The following is a 14,737-nucleotide window of genomic DNA, read 5'->3' on the forward strand; positions in this document are numbered from 1 at the left end:
CGATGGTCTGAAAGGTTGTTGGCCTGCCACGTTTGAAAGCTTCGCTTCGTCGCCATCACTCGCTTTCGGCCGTAAGGCCCTCGATAACTAAGGTCCGATGCGCCGTGACACGGGCGATAGTTGCGGGAACCCACTCAAGCTATCCATATGCTGCAAATGCACATCTCAAACATGCCGAGCATACACGTCGGCCTTCTTCTTCATGACGGGCTCAAGATGAGCAACGAGCACGAGTCGCATTCAAGCACGTTGGGCGAGACACGTGCCACAGAGCGCCATCGAACGAATACCGCAGCCACAGAGTAGATCCTGTGTTTTCTCGAAACACCGCTTCATCCAAGCGAGCTCAGCTTGACGGTGGACTCGTTTGCGATGGCGCCGAGGCGCAAGCTGCCTGCCCCCGTGATGTGGTGACGTTCGACAGGTCGATCCGTGCAGATCGTGATCCGCAACGCTCGACTGGGTGAGAATCCATGTCGTACCCTTTCCGTCGCCAGCGCAACGACTTCAGTTTGGCAAGGCTACCCTTGTGTTGGAGAATACTCCGTTCGTGACATTGCATCATGTGGCTGATGGAGCATCGAGGAGGAGAGGGCAGTGCACCCGTTGTCGTTCGCCCACTGCGTCGCATGCACGTTATAACGTCACACATCAACGATGTTTCTGCATCTGTCGATCGTCCAAGGATTGAGTTCACCCGTCGGGGAGCGCATGAGGTCGATGACGCCGAAGAAATATGGAGACGGGCACACCGTACGATCGATGAGGCATTGTCCTGCGCGATAGCGGCTCGGCGGCGGACATGCCATGGACGCAGTAAGTGGAGGGGCACCGAGACATGTTTATCTCGACTGGCATGGACATATGCACGCGACGAATATCAGTGGGGATGCCCCGCCGATGTCGCTTCTGCCTTGTGGGCACGGGCAGGACATGCTGGCTGGAACCGGTGCGGACAAGCAGGGACATGCTGCGGGGGGGCAAAGTGCAGCCGCGCCACGCTGACGATTCCTCCACAAGGATCGACAGGGACATTTTTCCAAACGATGGATGCTGTGACTGCAACTTTCAAGCCGTCCATCCTCCCGAGCGACGAAGCACCGGCGGCTAGCAGCACATCCGTCCATGCCGTCGCTGCGCATTGTACCTCACGCGGACAGAGATAGTGTTTCATGAGTTTGCACATGGCGATAACTACACAGCACATGCCACGGCGAACGACTCGACCTCGGGAGTCGAGTAGTTGGCAAGCTTTTCGATCCAAATACACCCATCGGCGACACAGATGCTAAGAAGAGCAGTGTACTGACACATTTCCCAATTGTTGCCTGCACGGTTCGCGCGTTCTGCCACGGGTAGTTTTGCCATGGAAGTGAATTGCAAACGGTTGACAACACAACCAGAAGTTTGATGGCGTGCATTAACTCGTGTCCACAAGCGACGCGTGAGCGTTTACATCTCGCAGCAACGCATGCAGGCTGTACTCCTTCTCCGGCGCATGCGGCACCGATTCTGCGCCGAAAACGTCATGGACGAAGTCACGCTGCTGACGACGTAAACACGTCTGTCTGACGCGACAGACAGCGTCAAGCATGCCATGCAGGGGGGAGGGATTCTTGGTCGTTGCCTGCGCTTTACCTGGGGACCTTGCAATACGTGTGAGCTGTCGGAACCGACTTCCCGTGAGCTCCTCGGCGGGGGTATCGTGGGATTCTTGACGCACCAAGGTTAACGATGTTGAGTCTTTCTTGGACCATACCGGGGGCGGCATCATGTCGCTGCTGTGTATCGCTTGGTACATGGCGGAAATGCCTTTGTGAAAGGTGGCAAGTGAATTGTTGGCACACGCGAACAGAGATAACCTGCGGAGCCAACGGCGAACAGGAGCTCCTCGCGACGCCCAGTCGCTCGTTGGCGATACCAAGGATGGCAATGATTCGTTGTCAAGGGACTCGACCAACGAAGCCGAAAAAGGAATCTCGATCAGCCGTGGAGGATGTCTCTACACAACGTCACCTTTCGTCGATTCCGCCACGAGCCGCGTGCATGAACAGAAAGAACAGCAATAGCGAAAGCTACCGTGAAACGCAAGCTCGTACCCTGCATCACGCACGCTCTCTCACGCACCAACGAACGCATTGGGCATGTGTACTGTAGGACGTACCCCACGACGCTGGTGGCTTGTGCCTGCCGCCGTCCCTTGGCTCGTGACGCGCCTGCTTCGAAGTTGGGGCCTGCACGGAGCCCCTCGCCTTGTAACACGGTCGAGTGGAACGTGACGCTGCTGGACCATCCTTGATTCATGTTGGTGATGAGCTTGGTCGAAAAAAACATCCCTCGCCTGCCCGTGGCTGCCACAAACGCCCACATCCTGCGCGGTATTTTCCTCCAAGCATGTCCCGGACGAACAACCACTCGATTTTCGAGTGCGTTGACACATATTCAACTTCGAGTCTCACGGCCGCCCCGTCGTCGTTTGTGCTGAGCTTGTCGACAGCAACGACTTTCGAGACGGCCCACACTCGAGTGCCCGAGGTACCAGGTCGAGCTTGTACCACATCCCACGCTCCTGACCGTGTCACTCTTGACGAATGCTGCTGCGTTAATGCTCGAGCTCTTGCACAAGTTGTCTCCTCACGCGCAAGACCCTCTACATGGATGGAAACCCCATGGAGACGGTGGTGCCAATTGACATGGACGTGCAGCTGGTCGATGCATGCCATCTCCAAATCGTTGAAATTGCGAACGACGCGCTCGAACGTGCTGCTCGAGAAGCGTCCAAGGACATCCCCATGCAGCCTACTACGAGTTTGCTCGATGGGCTGCAAAAGAGTATCGGCTGCATGAACAAATCGGCAATCGGAAAAGTCCTTAGGCGCGACGATATCCCAACCCGCGGACTCTTCAAATCGTTCCAACAGATCGAGGTGCCAAATCGCCCGCCCTCCAACCGTGCATTCGAGACACAGGAAGTGTCCCCTCCTTCAAAGCGAAGGTGAAGCCATGTGAGCTTCAGAACGCGTTGGCGCAGGTCCACTTTGTAGTGGCACGCCGCCATGACAGACTCGATGAAGCCATGCAAGTGGTTGCTGCTGTAGAGACGCCGCGTAGGCAGCATGTATGGCTGTTGTGAAGTGTTGGCGACGAACAGGTATTCGTGGCATTGTCTTGTCGGCATTTAGCACTCGAGTGATTATACGTGGCCACAAGTCCGTGGCACTACATGAAGTTATAAGCGCCATCACCGTGGTGAAGTTACGTGAGGTTTGACGATGCCTGGTGGTGGCTACAGTGGTGCCTTTGTCGGCCATGGTGCATGAAAATGATCATAGATCCATGCCAAGGCTCAGTTCGCCCCCTCGGCCATTCTGCGATGTGCATGTGGTGTGATAGTTGCCATTGCGTGTGTCCCCCGGGTCCACGTCGTGGGGAGATGCGTGAGGAGGTTGCGGATCGTCCGACTTGGCGCAAACCGCTTTCTGCTGCCCATCGAGCAACTTGTATTGCTGGCTACTGGTACTCCATGATGCGTTTGCGCCGTGGAATGCCACGTCGACTTTGCGTTGGTGCGCAAAACAGTGTGGCTGTCACCGATGTGAACTTCTTCAACACGGCATTCGACGCGAATCCCGTCCAGTTCCGGCGTTGTCGCAGGTCGGGTGCACGGCGCGCTACGTAGTTCACATTCTCGGAACGTGTTCCGTCGTGTGTGCGACATTCCTTGCGCATCGGATTCACGTGGTTTTGTAGTCGGGCGCTACGAGAGATCTGAATGCATACATGTCTGTCGATTATCACCCAGAGGTGTCAAGGAGATGATGGCCTTGTGCGCCATGCATGCAGAGAGACCCCATGCTTCTCTGTGCTCAGTGTGTGGAGAACGTCATGGTGTACACGCGTTCATGTTTGTTGGCGCGAGTTCGCCACAGCTCGGGGGATTCCACTGTTCGACATTGCGCCGCCATCGACACCCCAAGTCAATCCGTCGCAATTCAATCGCGCCACGATGGCTGGCTGGTATGAGCTCGGTTTGGGCGTAGGTTGGTGGCCTCTTGCGACGTGCGAACTCAGCTGCCAGGCCCTGGCTGTTCATGTTGGAGTCCACCACCACGACCAAGTCGCGCCTTTACGTTTGCGTTTGCTGCCTTGTGCAGGTTTTCAGCCGAAACCATATCACAGGAGCCACGGCGACGTTCCTGGGTGGAGGCAGTGCAATGTTGTCGCGACTTGAGTCGCGGAGCAATCGTCGACATCCCCGAGGGTGTTGATGCTTTTCCGATGGTCTTTGCGGCACACCGTGATGGCAATGTCAGAGTCAGACGGCTGCAAGTCCAGCGTCGACAACAAGCTCAAGCGAAAGTGTTGTTGAGGGGGCGTATCGGACGGCGCAGTGAAATCGGAACCATCGTCCGACGACTCTGGAACACAGAGCACGAACACGTCGATGGCCAAGAGACTGAACAGCGGTGCGGCGTGGTACCTCGCATTGTCGTGAACGAGTCGATGGAGCGACCCCCCTCGCCGACGATACACGACCGACGTGTTGGCGTCGCCAGTCGCAACGGGTCGTCGGGTGGCATTCCGTATGACCGGTGGCAATGTCCACGAGTACAACACTTTCAACTTGAGGTCGTTGAAAGCTATGTGGCTAAAGACACTGTCGTCTGCGTGTCGATTCTGCATGACGCGGGTGGACGACGATGCCGCAAGCAGTGCTGGGCCTCGTGCCGTCCGTCGGCGATGCGCCAGTGTCGCGGAATACAGAATCGGCAACGACGACATCAGGGACGACACCACAATGAGTCCTACACATCCATCGTGGCCTTAGCCAGCCCCGACTCTTCCTCGCGCAACCTACCCACAAGGCACTCGATCGCTTCAAACTTTTCCGCCGCCGGGACGAAATGGCCCCAGTTCAAGTGAAACATGACCATGGCGGGCGTCGTCGCGCACATGGTCACGACAGGACCGCCATAGCAGTACGCGGCAATCGTCAGGACAACAGGATCCACCGGACAAAACTTGGCCTCGACTTTCCATCGCTTGATGAGGCGGGTCAGGAGTTGCATCGCGAGGAAGGCGCACCACATCTACAAAACGGGAGTGGGTGGCGACTGGTGGCGACTGCAACGACGCGTACGTTTCGAGACGAGTACATCCAGCCCCATAAAAACATATACGGGTCGGTGAACTGCCCCACGCGCATCGCGGCCATCGACAAAAACACTGGGTTGATCCAAATGTCAAACACCATCACAGCCGCCACAACTGGGCTGGACACGACGAGGGCGGTGGGGTCGCCGACGAGGATGCAAAAGTGCGTGCATGCGCTCGCCCCCATCAAGCCCAGCGTCTCGAGTTGCGCGTAGAGCGTGCGAACATGGCGGTAGTACTTGGACCAGACCGTCCATAGCACGTACAGCGTCAGCAACACCCGGTAGACCAACTTGAACCAAGACCAACTCGCCGCCTCGAACCGCACGACCCCATGGTAGACGATAAAACGAGCGGGTGCCGTCGACTCGACGGGACGGGACGAGTTGGCCGCGACTCGCGCAGCGGTCTCGACGTGTGGTTCGATCCACGTGCATGCCTCGGACATGAGGATGGTGAGAAAGCGGACATGTTGGCACCGAGACCATCGCGCTGTCTGCCTCGTCGTGTCGTTGGCAGCAAGGAAATCGTAGATGAACTCGCGTATGCCCGCGCCATAGAATATAGCCCCTGTCACAACCAGGTCAGGAACTGTGTTCACTGTAGCGTCGCACCAGGGAACGACACAAGGATGTTGAATTGCTGGAACGGCGCATTCTCGAGCGCTGATGCTGGTACAATCGCGAGGATGCGCCGAGCCACATGGCTGCTGGTAGCGTCGTTGTTCAAACACACCACATCGTCGGGCATGGTCAAGTTGTTGTAGACGGATCGGAGCGTCGTCATGACCGAAGTGTGCATGGAATCGAGGGCTTCTGCGGTCTGGGGGTCGTCCTGGGCCCGCCACGACTCGCTCCACGGAAATGGCTCCGAGATATACGCGAGCAACGGCTACAGACATGAAACAACGTCGACGCATATCGTGTCGACGTACTGTGCTGGCGAGGTTCACGACAAATACGACGTTGAGAAGCACGGACACCGTGTGGTACGACACTCGAAACGCGCGACGTGAATCGCTGCTGGCCGCCTTCCTCGTTGGAGGGAGAATGTGCACCTTGGTCATACGTGCCGCGGCAGCGTGTGGCGCTGTGTGAAAAACGGACAGACCGTCTCGAAATAGAAGAGCAGTCCGAATGCTCGACGCGAAACGAACGGGTCGATGTGAATTGGCACGTGAAGAAAGCCACGCGCCCGACAGGTTGAGTGTGCGTTGACGAAGGAGGGGCTCGAGCTCGACAGGCCCACTGACGTGGTGGCGAGCAGCGGCAGGACGAGTGCCAGGGCGCGGTTGGGGAGATCGGGGGCGTCACCGCGCCCGATCGAGGTAGAAGGTGCGCGCACTAGAGAGAGAAACACCAGCCCCAGGTGAGAGATCACACCTGAGGCGTCGGCAGGTTTCATCGGGACACCAGCGAGACCTGATCAAGCTCGTGTGACTGTAGCGTATACGCTCGTGGAGGAGTAAGCTCCAGGGTTGCATCACACAACTCGCACAACGGGAGTGCATCTGCCATCCTTTGAGTTGGTGGACTTGGCGACTGGATGCACTCCAAGCCAAACATTGCGACGTAACCCCACGCGACAGACCATTCCCACTGGAGCGTCGGGGGCATGTTGCGACTCCCCCTCCATAGGATCAAAGAGAATCGCGTCGAGGCCGTCCATCGCATTCCCTTGTTCACCCTGCGTGTCAACCTGGTCGGGTGAGCTCCAGGACGATTCCACGTGTGAAGGGCCCGCACGTTCGCCAGATGGCCTCTTATGCTATGCGCCACCTGGAAAAAATGAAGTGTATGCAATGCCGCAAATGAAATTCAAGTCTGTTAACGCATGCGAGTGTATGCATTTTGTACAGCGGGGGTCGTGCTTGGAAGGGCGCCAGTCGGCCGCACGCCGTCCGAGTCGTTGGTTGTTGTCAGGCCTTCCATCGTCCCGAGTTCGACGTCGACGTGGCTGTCTTGATGGGCTTTTCGGGCTTCATGGCGTTTGTGTAGCGCCCCCGTAGCGCTCAACGTGTTGAAGATCAAGAATTGCCGCGCGTAGTAGAGCAAGTACCCGACGCACCCCGCAAGTCGGACCGCGTTGAACGCAGCCACGAAAAAGTAGAGGAATGGGAGGTACCGATCGGCGCCGATGGACGCGACGGCAAGTACAACGAACGTCATGTTGGTGAAAACCCACAGAAGCAACAAGTTGGTGCGGAACGCGTCAAATCGTTTCTTGAGTTCGTCTTGGGCAGCCGCCTCCTGGGCTTTCTTTGCTTCGAGGGCCTTGCGCTTGGCTACCACGTCCTTGTACTGGCCGACGACATCGCCGCCGCCGCCGCTTCCATGTCCTCCCGAGTCGATGCCCTTGGTTCCCCAGCTCAAATCGTGGAGGTTGCAAAACGAGTACACCATCAAGATGTTGACAAAACTCGGGAGCATCGCCGTATACTGGACAAACGCGAGCACGATGTGGTGTACTTCGCAGTGCAGCGCGGACCCGACAAAGAACGTGCCGAGGATGAGCACCGCCAGAACAATCGCTTCGACGCTCTTGCTCGCGTTGATAAAGATCACAATTGCAATCGCCGACGACAACAACATGACGACGCCAAACACAAACGACATAAAGTAGTGCGTCGCGCGGACGTGCTTGGGTTTGTTGCCGAGGCCGACAGCGACCTGGGTGAACACAATGACGGCGTAGAGGGCGTTGAACACGGTCGGGACGCCGTCGCGGATCAATGGCGACACCTCGGACGTGTCGATAAAGTTCCACCGGTTTTGCTGGAACCCTTCAAAAATGACAAAGTACAGCGCCAGGTAAAAGTTGGCCGGCAAGAACCACGAAAACACGACTTGGAGGATGTTGTACACGTACAACAACAGGAGCGCGAGTTTTCGCGCCACCGAGTGATTGCTCTCCGAGTACACGCGGCCCCAGTTCCAAATGCTAAAGAGCGTGGCAAAGAACGAGCCATTGAGCCACCGGCGTCGCTGGCCGATGAGGTCGATCAGGTTGGTCGGGACGTCCGTCCGCGCGATCGCGTCTTTGACGTAGTGCATTGTCCACTTGCATCCCTTTCGAGCGAGCAGCTCAAAGCACAGAATGCGATCTTCTGCCAGGTACATGTTGCCGGCAAACGGACCGAGCTCGCCCATGGACGTCGTCAGGGACTTAAAGTACGCTTGGAGAGGCTCGCCTCGAATCGCCTTGTACCGATACGCACTGAACGCGCCGGGGAGGACCGATATGAAGCCAAAGCACGACTCGAGCGACTTGTCCAAGATGTTGGAGATCTTGTACTCGAAATGCTGGGCGGCGACGACCCAGTTGCACATGTGCGGGATCGGCTGGTCGACGGCGATTTCGCCGCACACGCCGCCAATTTGAGCGTTGATTTCGAGCGCTGTCAAGAGCTTGTAGAACGAACTCTTGGTCGGCATTGTCCCCACATCCAGCAACACGGTGTAGTCGGGCATGACTTGCTCGCAGAACGCGTCAAAGTACCACAGGTGCGAGTCCAACTTGCCCGCGTTCGCCTCTTTGAGTGCAAACGCGACTTGAAGCGGCGGGAACCGAATGCTCTTGTCCTCTTTCGTCCACTGCAGCGAGTGTTCGAAGAGGTGGCACTTGACACGGACGCCGGTCGACGTAATGTTCATCACGTCGTCGTCGTACAGGCCGACGCTGCTGAGCCAGTCGAGCGTTCCCTTGTTGGCTTTGGTGCGGCCGTCCGATACGACGACCACAAGCACTTGCTTCCACGCGTCGTCGCCTTCGTACCCTGGCAAACTGCGCTGCTTGAGGTAGTACACGTTGTTGCACACCTTGCGCAGCGTCGATCGAAGTTCCGACGCGTCTTCGTTGTACATGGTGATCACAACCATGAGCTTGGGTCGGCGGCCACTTTGGATGCATTGCAGACGGTACCCCGACTCGGTAAACGCCTTGGCATTGCAGCACACGGGCGTATACACCATCGTGCGCGCTTCGGACGCGTCCAGTTCGGGCGAGTTGAGCGACCGATCGTACGTCACTTCGACTGCCATCGGCTTGGCGACACGTAGCGGGGCGCTGTGGCTCTGGTACCGTTCGATCCACTCAGCCAGATGCTCGGCCCATTCCAGGACTTCCTTTCCCTTGTGCAAGAGTAAGTTCCGGACCTTTTGACTGGCTTCGCGCTCCGCGGCGGACACGATCATTTCGCCGCCGTCCAAAAAGTGTTTGAGCGCTTCACGGAATCGTCCGTCGCCTTCCGCTTGAGTGGCTCGTTCAATGGCGCGGAAGGCGTCGTCGATTGTAAAGGTCGAGTTGAGCAGCATCGCCATGGTCGAGCTCTTCACGGACGCGTCTTTGGCCGAGATTGGTGCCACGTTATTCAAGATCGTCGGAATGCTCGTGGGGGGCTGTGGAATGCTGTCCGTCCCGTAGCTATAGTCAAACGAATAGTCTGAGAACGTAGACGCTGCTGCCGACGCCGCGTGGTGCGTGCTACCGCCTTGAGGCTGGCGCGACCGACGGCCACCGGTGGGCTGACGACGAGACGGGCGATCCATGGGCGTGCCTCCGTTTGCTGTCGACGTCGAACCTTGTTGGTAGTTTGCAGATCGGCGGCCTTCGGCAGGTCGTCGCGGCGGCATCGTCTTCTCGATCGCAGCTGCAGATACGGAATGGGCTGCGTGTGGCTTGGTCCTCGCAGCTGTGTCGCGTGTGAGAGTTGTAGAAGTGCGGCGCCATGCTAGCATGTGTGGCATCCGGATAATCACAACCCAACAACATACGAATACGCCGTTCAAGTTCAAGGTTGCACCAAGAGCGTCAGGCGAGATGGGCCAAGGAGCGATGCCAAGCACGATAGCAAGATCGAGTGCGCGTCCAGCCCATCCATACTTTGGCCTTAGAGCGTCGCAAAAGGCACTTGCTCGTCATTCCAGACGCACACGCTTCGGAGGCCCCGGATAGTCGAGCATTCATTGCAGAAGCGAGACACGTGTTACAACCGCCAGAGCAATGCGGTAAAATTTGAGGCGCGCCCAGACAAGAGACTTCATGCACACGGCAAATTTCATTTCCAGTCGCGTGGTGCATTCAAGACAGTCACGCCAGCGTGTATCATGGTAGTGTGCTTGCAACAGGATGGCAAAGGTCGTCTATGCACAACAGGATGTTGATGTTGTGCATAGGCGACCACTGCCATTCTGTTCGTGGTGGCGAGAACCACAAGTGGAATGGCAGCGACGCCCCACTTGCCGCTACTGCTGGCGCAGCTATCGCTCTCGTCAGGACCTGCTTCGTACAAACCAAAATAGGGGACGACGAATGAGGCAACGAACGATTCGATTTGCAGCCAAACGCATTGCACTCTGGTGACTCGTTGAATCGTGTTGGTGCGTCCAGCGGTTCGACTAACACTGCTACGGCACCCAACTGACGAGGACTTCGACAGCGGACGAGGGCTGCTACCTTGTCCGAGTGCCCACGACGGATGGGACGCCAGAACGACGGTACACGACGACATGCTGCGCCTCCAGGTCCTCCTGTTTACACGTTTGACTGCGAAGGATTCAACAAACGGATTGCTGCAGTCGCGAGGGTTGAGTCGGGCCGTTGGCAGTCGACAAAATCAAGTAAGCTCAAGCAAAGGGTGGACATGTGTGACTGGTCGTGACAGTCGGCGCTTCGTGGACCCATCACCGAGACAGCTTTGCGTCGAGGGTGCTTGGTATATACGCGGTACACACTCATTCTCGATTAACTTTCGACATCGCTGTCATGGCACCGTCGGTGACACGTCCACCACGTCGCGAGGCGATGCTTTCGATCCAACGAGGGCGTCCAGATCATTGTACGAACGTTTGGTGGCCTTTCACATGGCAAAACGGTCGGTTCCACCCCACCATTGTCTCAAACGTGGCACGACAAACGAATAACACGGCAGTAGTGTTCCAAGCATAGACAAGGTCACGATGCTGCATACGCGACGCGATGGTCGATGCTCGAGATGAACGATGGGGTGTATCTCGCCTCCTGTGATGTCGTCGTCTGAATCACGCGGTGCTCGGTCGACCGGAATGTCCTCAGCGAGTGAACCAGCGAGACAATGGGTGTCATAGCAAATACGAAGTCGATTGGTCCGGACTCCTGCAGCTTGGGCCACATGCCCTGCATCCACCGCGGCAACCGGGATGTTCGCCCAGCACGCCTTGTGCACGAACAACGCACATACGCGAAGCCAATCTCATCACGGCAACGACGTTCATTGCGGACGGCTCGTTTACGTCGCGCGACTCGTAGAGACAGCTGAGGTCAAACTGCCCAGCGAGTTGGCTCACCCGGACGAAAGCATGGCGAATGCAGTCGATTCCGCTGTAAAGTCGACATACCGCCCACCATGGGGCTGCTAACTTCAATCGACGAAGGGTTTCGTGGAGTGTCGAAAGACGGGTCTTCAACTGTGAAGACCAAACAAGTTGGCAAGTCTCGCCACAGCTGGACAATGTGCTTATAATAGCCGTGCCATTTTGCCCACGACAATGCGCGGGATGCACGGTTGACTGCGCCAATGTGCGCATGTTGTAATGCACGACGCGCCGACTCACTTGCCACAACTTCGCTCGACAAATGGAATGGCAGGAGGTCCAACCACATGCACGCGTCGACGGCAGCTACACCGCCCGCACGTGTTGGCCCTGACACGCATGGACGAAGTCTCGATCCGATGCATTCCGGGCCATCGCACCACCAACAAAGCGGCGCAGTCGTGGTCTATGAAACACGGTCGCCAAGACCTTGGGGTACGTGGACATTTGAAATAGGAGCGCCTTGTCCATTCACGTGGAAACGAATGGAGGAGGCGCGCAGTCGGCGAAGAGATAGCTACGCGAGGCAGCAACGTTCGAAGGGCATGTGTCGGCCCTAGTCGAGCAAACCCTCCACCTTGCGTACGATTGTGCATTGTTGTGGCTGATGTCTGTTGCGCGAGGGTTGTCTATAGTCGAGGTCATATCGGTGCTCGTGGTAGGTAAAACACCCCATGGAAAGACACGTCAGCCATCCGAGGCTACAGTCACGCTTGAAGCAGCAGGCACAACCGCGACGATCACGTTGACAGAGAAGAACCCAGTCCACATGGACAACTAGTCGAGGACGATGTCAGCCGCCGCTGAAATCCGCCACATGGCAGCAGCACGTGTCGGCCAACGCGCCGTCGGCTGGGCACGTCGCGCGAGTTCTGGGAAGTCTAAAATTAGCAGATCGGAGGGTTGCTCCGTCACGACGCGTGTCTAAAGCAAGGCTGTCCTTTGTGTCCCGTATGGTCGAGGACAACTCAACGAAACTTAGCCGTCCAACTACACCAGTCCGCGTGCGTCCGCCCGTCGTCCGTCTGGCCAAGGGATCGCTGCTGTGGAGCGTCCTGTTCACCATCAACTTAATTACTGCGGTTGCATATCCTGCTGACCACGGTAGAGCTGACCGTGTCTGTAGCCGCTGAAAGCCTACTTGTCCGAATCCTTGCCATGGGATGTCCCTCTGGCGATCAGCGCCAACGCCACCGAGCAAACGGCGGCCCTTCGCGCAATCTACAACAGTCACATGGATTCGTCGCCCCCAACGAACTGGACGTTTGCTCGCCGAGGGCCCACCTACACGCTGCGGACGTCGCTGGCTGCGCTTCCCCTGCATGCCATCGCACCCGCCGACTGCATCGACCTTGTCTTGCAGGCGTTTCCAGGTGTGTGTGTGTTCCGCGACAACTCTGTTTCTCCTCACAAACGTAGCGGCGGTGTTTTACGCTCCAAACATGCGCCGCTTTGTGTGTGACATCCTTGCGCGAAATGCTTCCGACCGAGACTATGCCCACAGCTCTCAATGCTGTCAAGCACGGATGGCGGGCAGCGTGATCGCCGACATCTGTCTGTGGTTTGAACTGCTTCCACCCAACGACGCTTCCCTGACGCCTGTGCCGCTGGCGTATCTTGGGACGCACAACCGCGAATCCTCTGCATGGACATGGTCCAAATGGTGGGCGCGGTGGTTCTTGGTGGCGTTCATGGTGCATTTCACTTGGCGTCACTACTTCAAGCACGTCGTGGCGCTGTGGCGCAACTTAGATGTCCAAACGATGCTACAGGCGCAAATGTCCCCGCGATGTCTCCTCGCGCCCCACACGACGATTTGCTTCCACGTCGGCGATCCGTCGTCGATTGTGTTTTGCCATCCATTCGTGGGCGCCATGTTCGCCCTGGATTTCGTCTGTGGCGCGGAATACATTGGTCTCGCCTGCGCTCGCGTGAGCCAGGTTGAAGACCTCGGACAATTTTGCCTCGGGTGCCTCTACGGCTCGCGCGTCGTGCGTCGTGCCCCCCCCCACTCTGTCGCTGCTCAACCGAACGTGTAGGTGTGGTTTGGGTACTGTGCGTTGCAAGTCGCAATGTTCGTGATGAAGCGGCTTCGTTTGAATCGACGGGTCGCCCCCGTCGACTCGGGCATCTTGGCCCTCGCAGCTGCATGCTACGTTGGCCCTGTCTTTTATGTGCTGAGCAATACGTACGCGGCCAAGCTGTTCTACATCATGTGGTCGATCCAGCTGCCAAAGGACCAAGACTCTGGCATCGACGTCACTGCAGGTAAGTGGGCCGTCGCGTCGTGGGTTCAGCTCGTGCTGACACATCCTCGATTGCCGTAGCATGCGTCGCGACGGCGTCTGTTTTGGGCACGTTGCCGCTCACGTATGGGTTGATGCAGCCCTGGGTGAACAAATGGTCGAGGCGCGGCCGCGTCGAATGCGTGACCTTGGCTGTCCACCGAAAACGATCGTCGGGACAAGCCCATCGCCCGACGCTTGGGACGCCAACGTGGCTCGACTGGAAGCTTCGACTGGCCACGTTGTGCAGCCCACGACGACAGGATCGCCGTCTCTCGGGCGAAAACGACCGGCATGTGGGTGGAAGTGTCTACTTTGTCTATGACGTCCATCCGCGGTACAAAGTACATCCCATGGTGTGCCAACGCAGCACCGACTGCCTCATCTCGGTCAAGTGTGGCGATCGTGGCCATGGCGGAATCACGACCGTTCGGTTGAGTTTGTTCAACCACGTGGCGTTCCTGCACGACGAGCCAGCCCTTGCGATTCAAACGTGCCCCGGGCATCATGACAACACGCACGCAGGCTATTTCTCCACCGAAACGTGTGGCGCACACGACTCGACCCCATCACTTCTCGACCAACCGAGCCCCATTGTGTACCACCCACCGTCCACAGGCTGTGGTGTATGGACAATCTAGACCTGGTGCACTTGCTTGATCGGTTTGGCAAGCCCCCCGTGCTCGATCGTCGCGGTTGGAGCAGCGGCAGTGGAGAAGATGCCATGTCTGCTCATGTGAACGGCCACCCAGCACCACCAATGTCCTCGCCGACCTGCATCCATACCTGGGAGGGTGTCACGAGAAAGGGGGGTCAAGGTCGCTGTCTGGCCGGTGAGAGGCACGGCATCCTCGGCGCCGAGTCGTGCACTCGGCTGTCCACGTGCCTAAACGGCCACGGACATCGAACGAGTGTCCCAGAGCTTCCAGAATCGGGTGGTGGGTGCTA

At 57.6% G+C, this 14,737-nt stretch overlaps 7 protein-coding genes across 8 annotated transcripts; 2 read left to right on the forward strand and 5 right to left on the reverse strand.

Annotated features, from left to right (window-relative positions):
* Positions 1–1,634: 1,634 nt before the first annotated feature.
* H310_13880 (hypothetical protein) lies at positions 1,635–2,440 on the reverse strand (the record flags this gene model as incomplete). Its single annotated transcript, XM_008881529.1, has 3 exons — positions 1,635–1,646; positions 1,724–2,002; positions 2,165–2,440. The coding sequence occupies 3 exons, from the start codon at positions 2,438–2,440 to the stop codon at positions 1,635–1,637; spliced, it is 567 nt and encodes a 188-aa protein (XP_008879751.1).
* A 210-nt stretch (positions 2,441–2,650) lies between these two features.
* H310_13881 (hypothetical protein) lies at positions 2,651–3,178 on the reverse strand (the record flags this gene model as incomplete). The annotated part of the gene is made up of 1 exon (XM_008881530.1): positions 2,651–3,178. The coding sequence occupies one exon, from the start codon at positions 3,176–3,178 to the stop codon at positions 2,651–2,653; it is 528 nt and encodes a 175-aa protein (XP_008879752.1).
* A 590-nt stretch (positions 3,179–3,768) lies between these two features.
* H310_13882 lies at positions 3,769–6,260 on the reverse strand. Of its 2 annotated transcripts, XM_008881532.1 has the most exons (6): positions 6,089–6,260; positions 5,769–6,045; positions 5,141–5,724; positions 4,859–5,090; positions 4,481–4,805; positions 3,769–4,418 (listed from the first exon to the last, which is right to left on the reverse strand). In XM_008881532.1, the coding sequence occupies exons 1-6, from the start codon at positions 6,218–6,220 to the stop codon at positions 4,316–4,318; spliced, it is 1,653 nt and encodes a 550-aa protein (XP_008879754.1). In that variant the 5' UTR covers positions 6,221–6,260; the 3' UTR covers positions 3,769–4,315. The 2 variants fall into 2 exon arrangements, with proteins under 2 accessions (XP_008879754.1, XP_008879753.1); XM_008881531.1 differs by having other exon boundaries at positions 3,769–4,805.
* A 690-nt stretch (positions 6,261–6,950) lies between these two features.
* Positions 6,951–9,854, reverse strand: H310_13883 (hypothetical protein). The gene has a single exon (XM_008881533.1). The coding sequence runs from the start codon at positions 9,783–9,785 to the stop codon at positions 6,981–6,983; it is 2,805 nt and encodes a 934-aa protein (XP_008879755.1). The 5' UTR covers positions 9,786–9,854; the 3' UTR covers positions 6,951–6,980.
* Positions 9,855–10,375: 521 nt separating this feature from the next.
* Positions 10,376–11,384, forward strand: H310_13884 (hypothetical protein). Its single transcript, XM_008881534.1, has 2 exons — positions 10,376–11,026; positions 11,087–11,384. Exons 1-2 carry the CDS (start codon positions 10,662–10,664, stop codon positions 11,148–11,150), a joined length of 429 nt encoding a protein of 142 aa, XP_008879756.1. The 5' UTR covers positions 10,376–10,661; the 3' UTR covers positions 11,151–11,384.
* Positions 11,385–11,643: 259 nt separating this feature from the next.
* Positions 11,644–12,213, reverse strand: H310_13885 (hypothetical protein). Its single transcript, XM_008881535.1, has one exon. The coding sequence runs from the start codon at positions 12,098–12,100 to the stop codon at positions 11,741–11,743; it is 360 nt and encodes a 119-aa protein (XP_008879757.1). The 5' UTR covers positions 12,101–12,213; the 3' UTR covers positions 11,644–11,740.
* Positions 12,214–12,457: 244 nt separating this feature from the next.
* H310_13886 (hypothetical protein) lies at positions 12,458–14,430 on the forward strand (the record flags this gene model as incomplete). The annotated part of the gene is made up of 5 exons (XM_008881536.1): positions 12,458–12,586; positions 12,631–12,877; positions 12,924–13,495; positions 13,544–13,772; positions 13,832–14,430. The coding sequence occupies 5 exons, from the start codon at positions 12,458–12,460 to the stop codon at positions 14,428–14,430; spliced, it is 1,776 nt and encodes a 591-aa protein (XP_008879758.1).
* Positions 14,431–14,737: the final 307 nt, after the last annotated feature.

Source organism: Aphanomyces invadans, assembly GCF_000520115.1.
Source record: "Aphanomyces invadans strain NJM9701 unplaced genomic scaffold supercont1.57, whole genome shotgun sequence".
In the NCBI taxonomy this organism is placed as follows: domain Eukaryota; phylum Oomycota; class Saprolegniomycetes; order Saprolegniales; family Verrucalvaceae; genus Aphanomyces; species Aphanomyces invadans.

Excerpts from the sequence above, each read along its gene's own strand:
- H310_13882 (XM_008881531.1), bottom strand. The coding sequence starts at position 6,220 with ATGACCAAGGTGCACATTCTCCCTCCAACGAGGAAGGCGGCCAGCAGC. Across the intron at positions 5,091-5,140 it reads GGATGTACTCGTCTCGAAAC|ATGTGGTGCGCCTTCCTCGC; the intron begins GTACGCGTCGTT and ends CCCGTTTTGTAG. Across the intron at positions 4,806-4,858 it reads AGCGATCGAGTGCCTTGTGG|GACTCATTGTGGTGTCGTCC; the intron begins GTAGGTTGCGCG and ends ATGGATGTGTAG.
- H310_13883 (XM_008881533.1), bottom strand. The coding sequence starts at position 9,785 with ATGCCGCCGCGACGACCTGCCGAAGGCCGCCGATCTGCAAACTACCAA.
- H310_13884 (XM_008881534.1), top strand. The coding sequence starts at position 10,662 with ATGCTGCGCCTCCAGGTCCTCCTGTTTACACGTTTGACTGCGAAGGAT. Across the intron at positions 11,027-11,086 it reads GCCTTTCACATGGCAAAACG|TGTTCCAAGCATAGACAAGG; the intron begins GTCGGTTCCACC and ends ACACGGCAGTAG.
- H310_13885 (XM_008881535.1), bottom strand. The coding sequence starts at position 12,100 with ATGCACAATCGTACGCAAGGTGGAGGGTTTGCTCGACTAGGGCCGACA.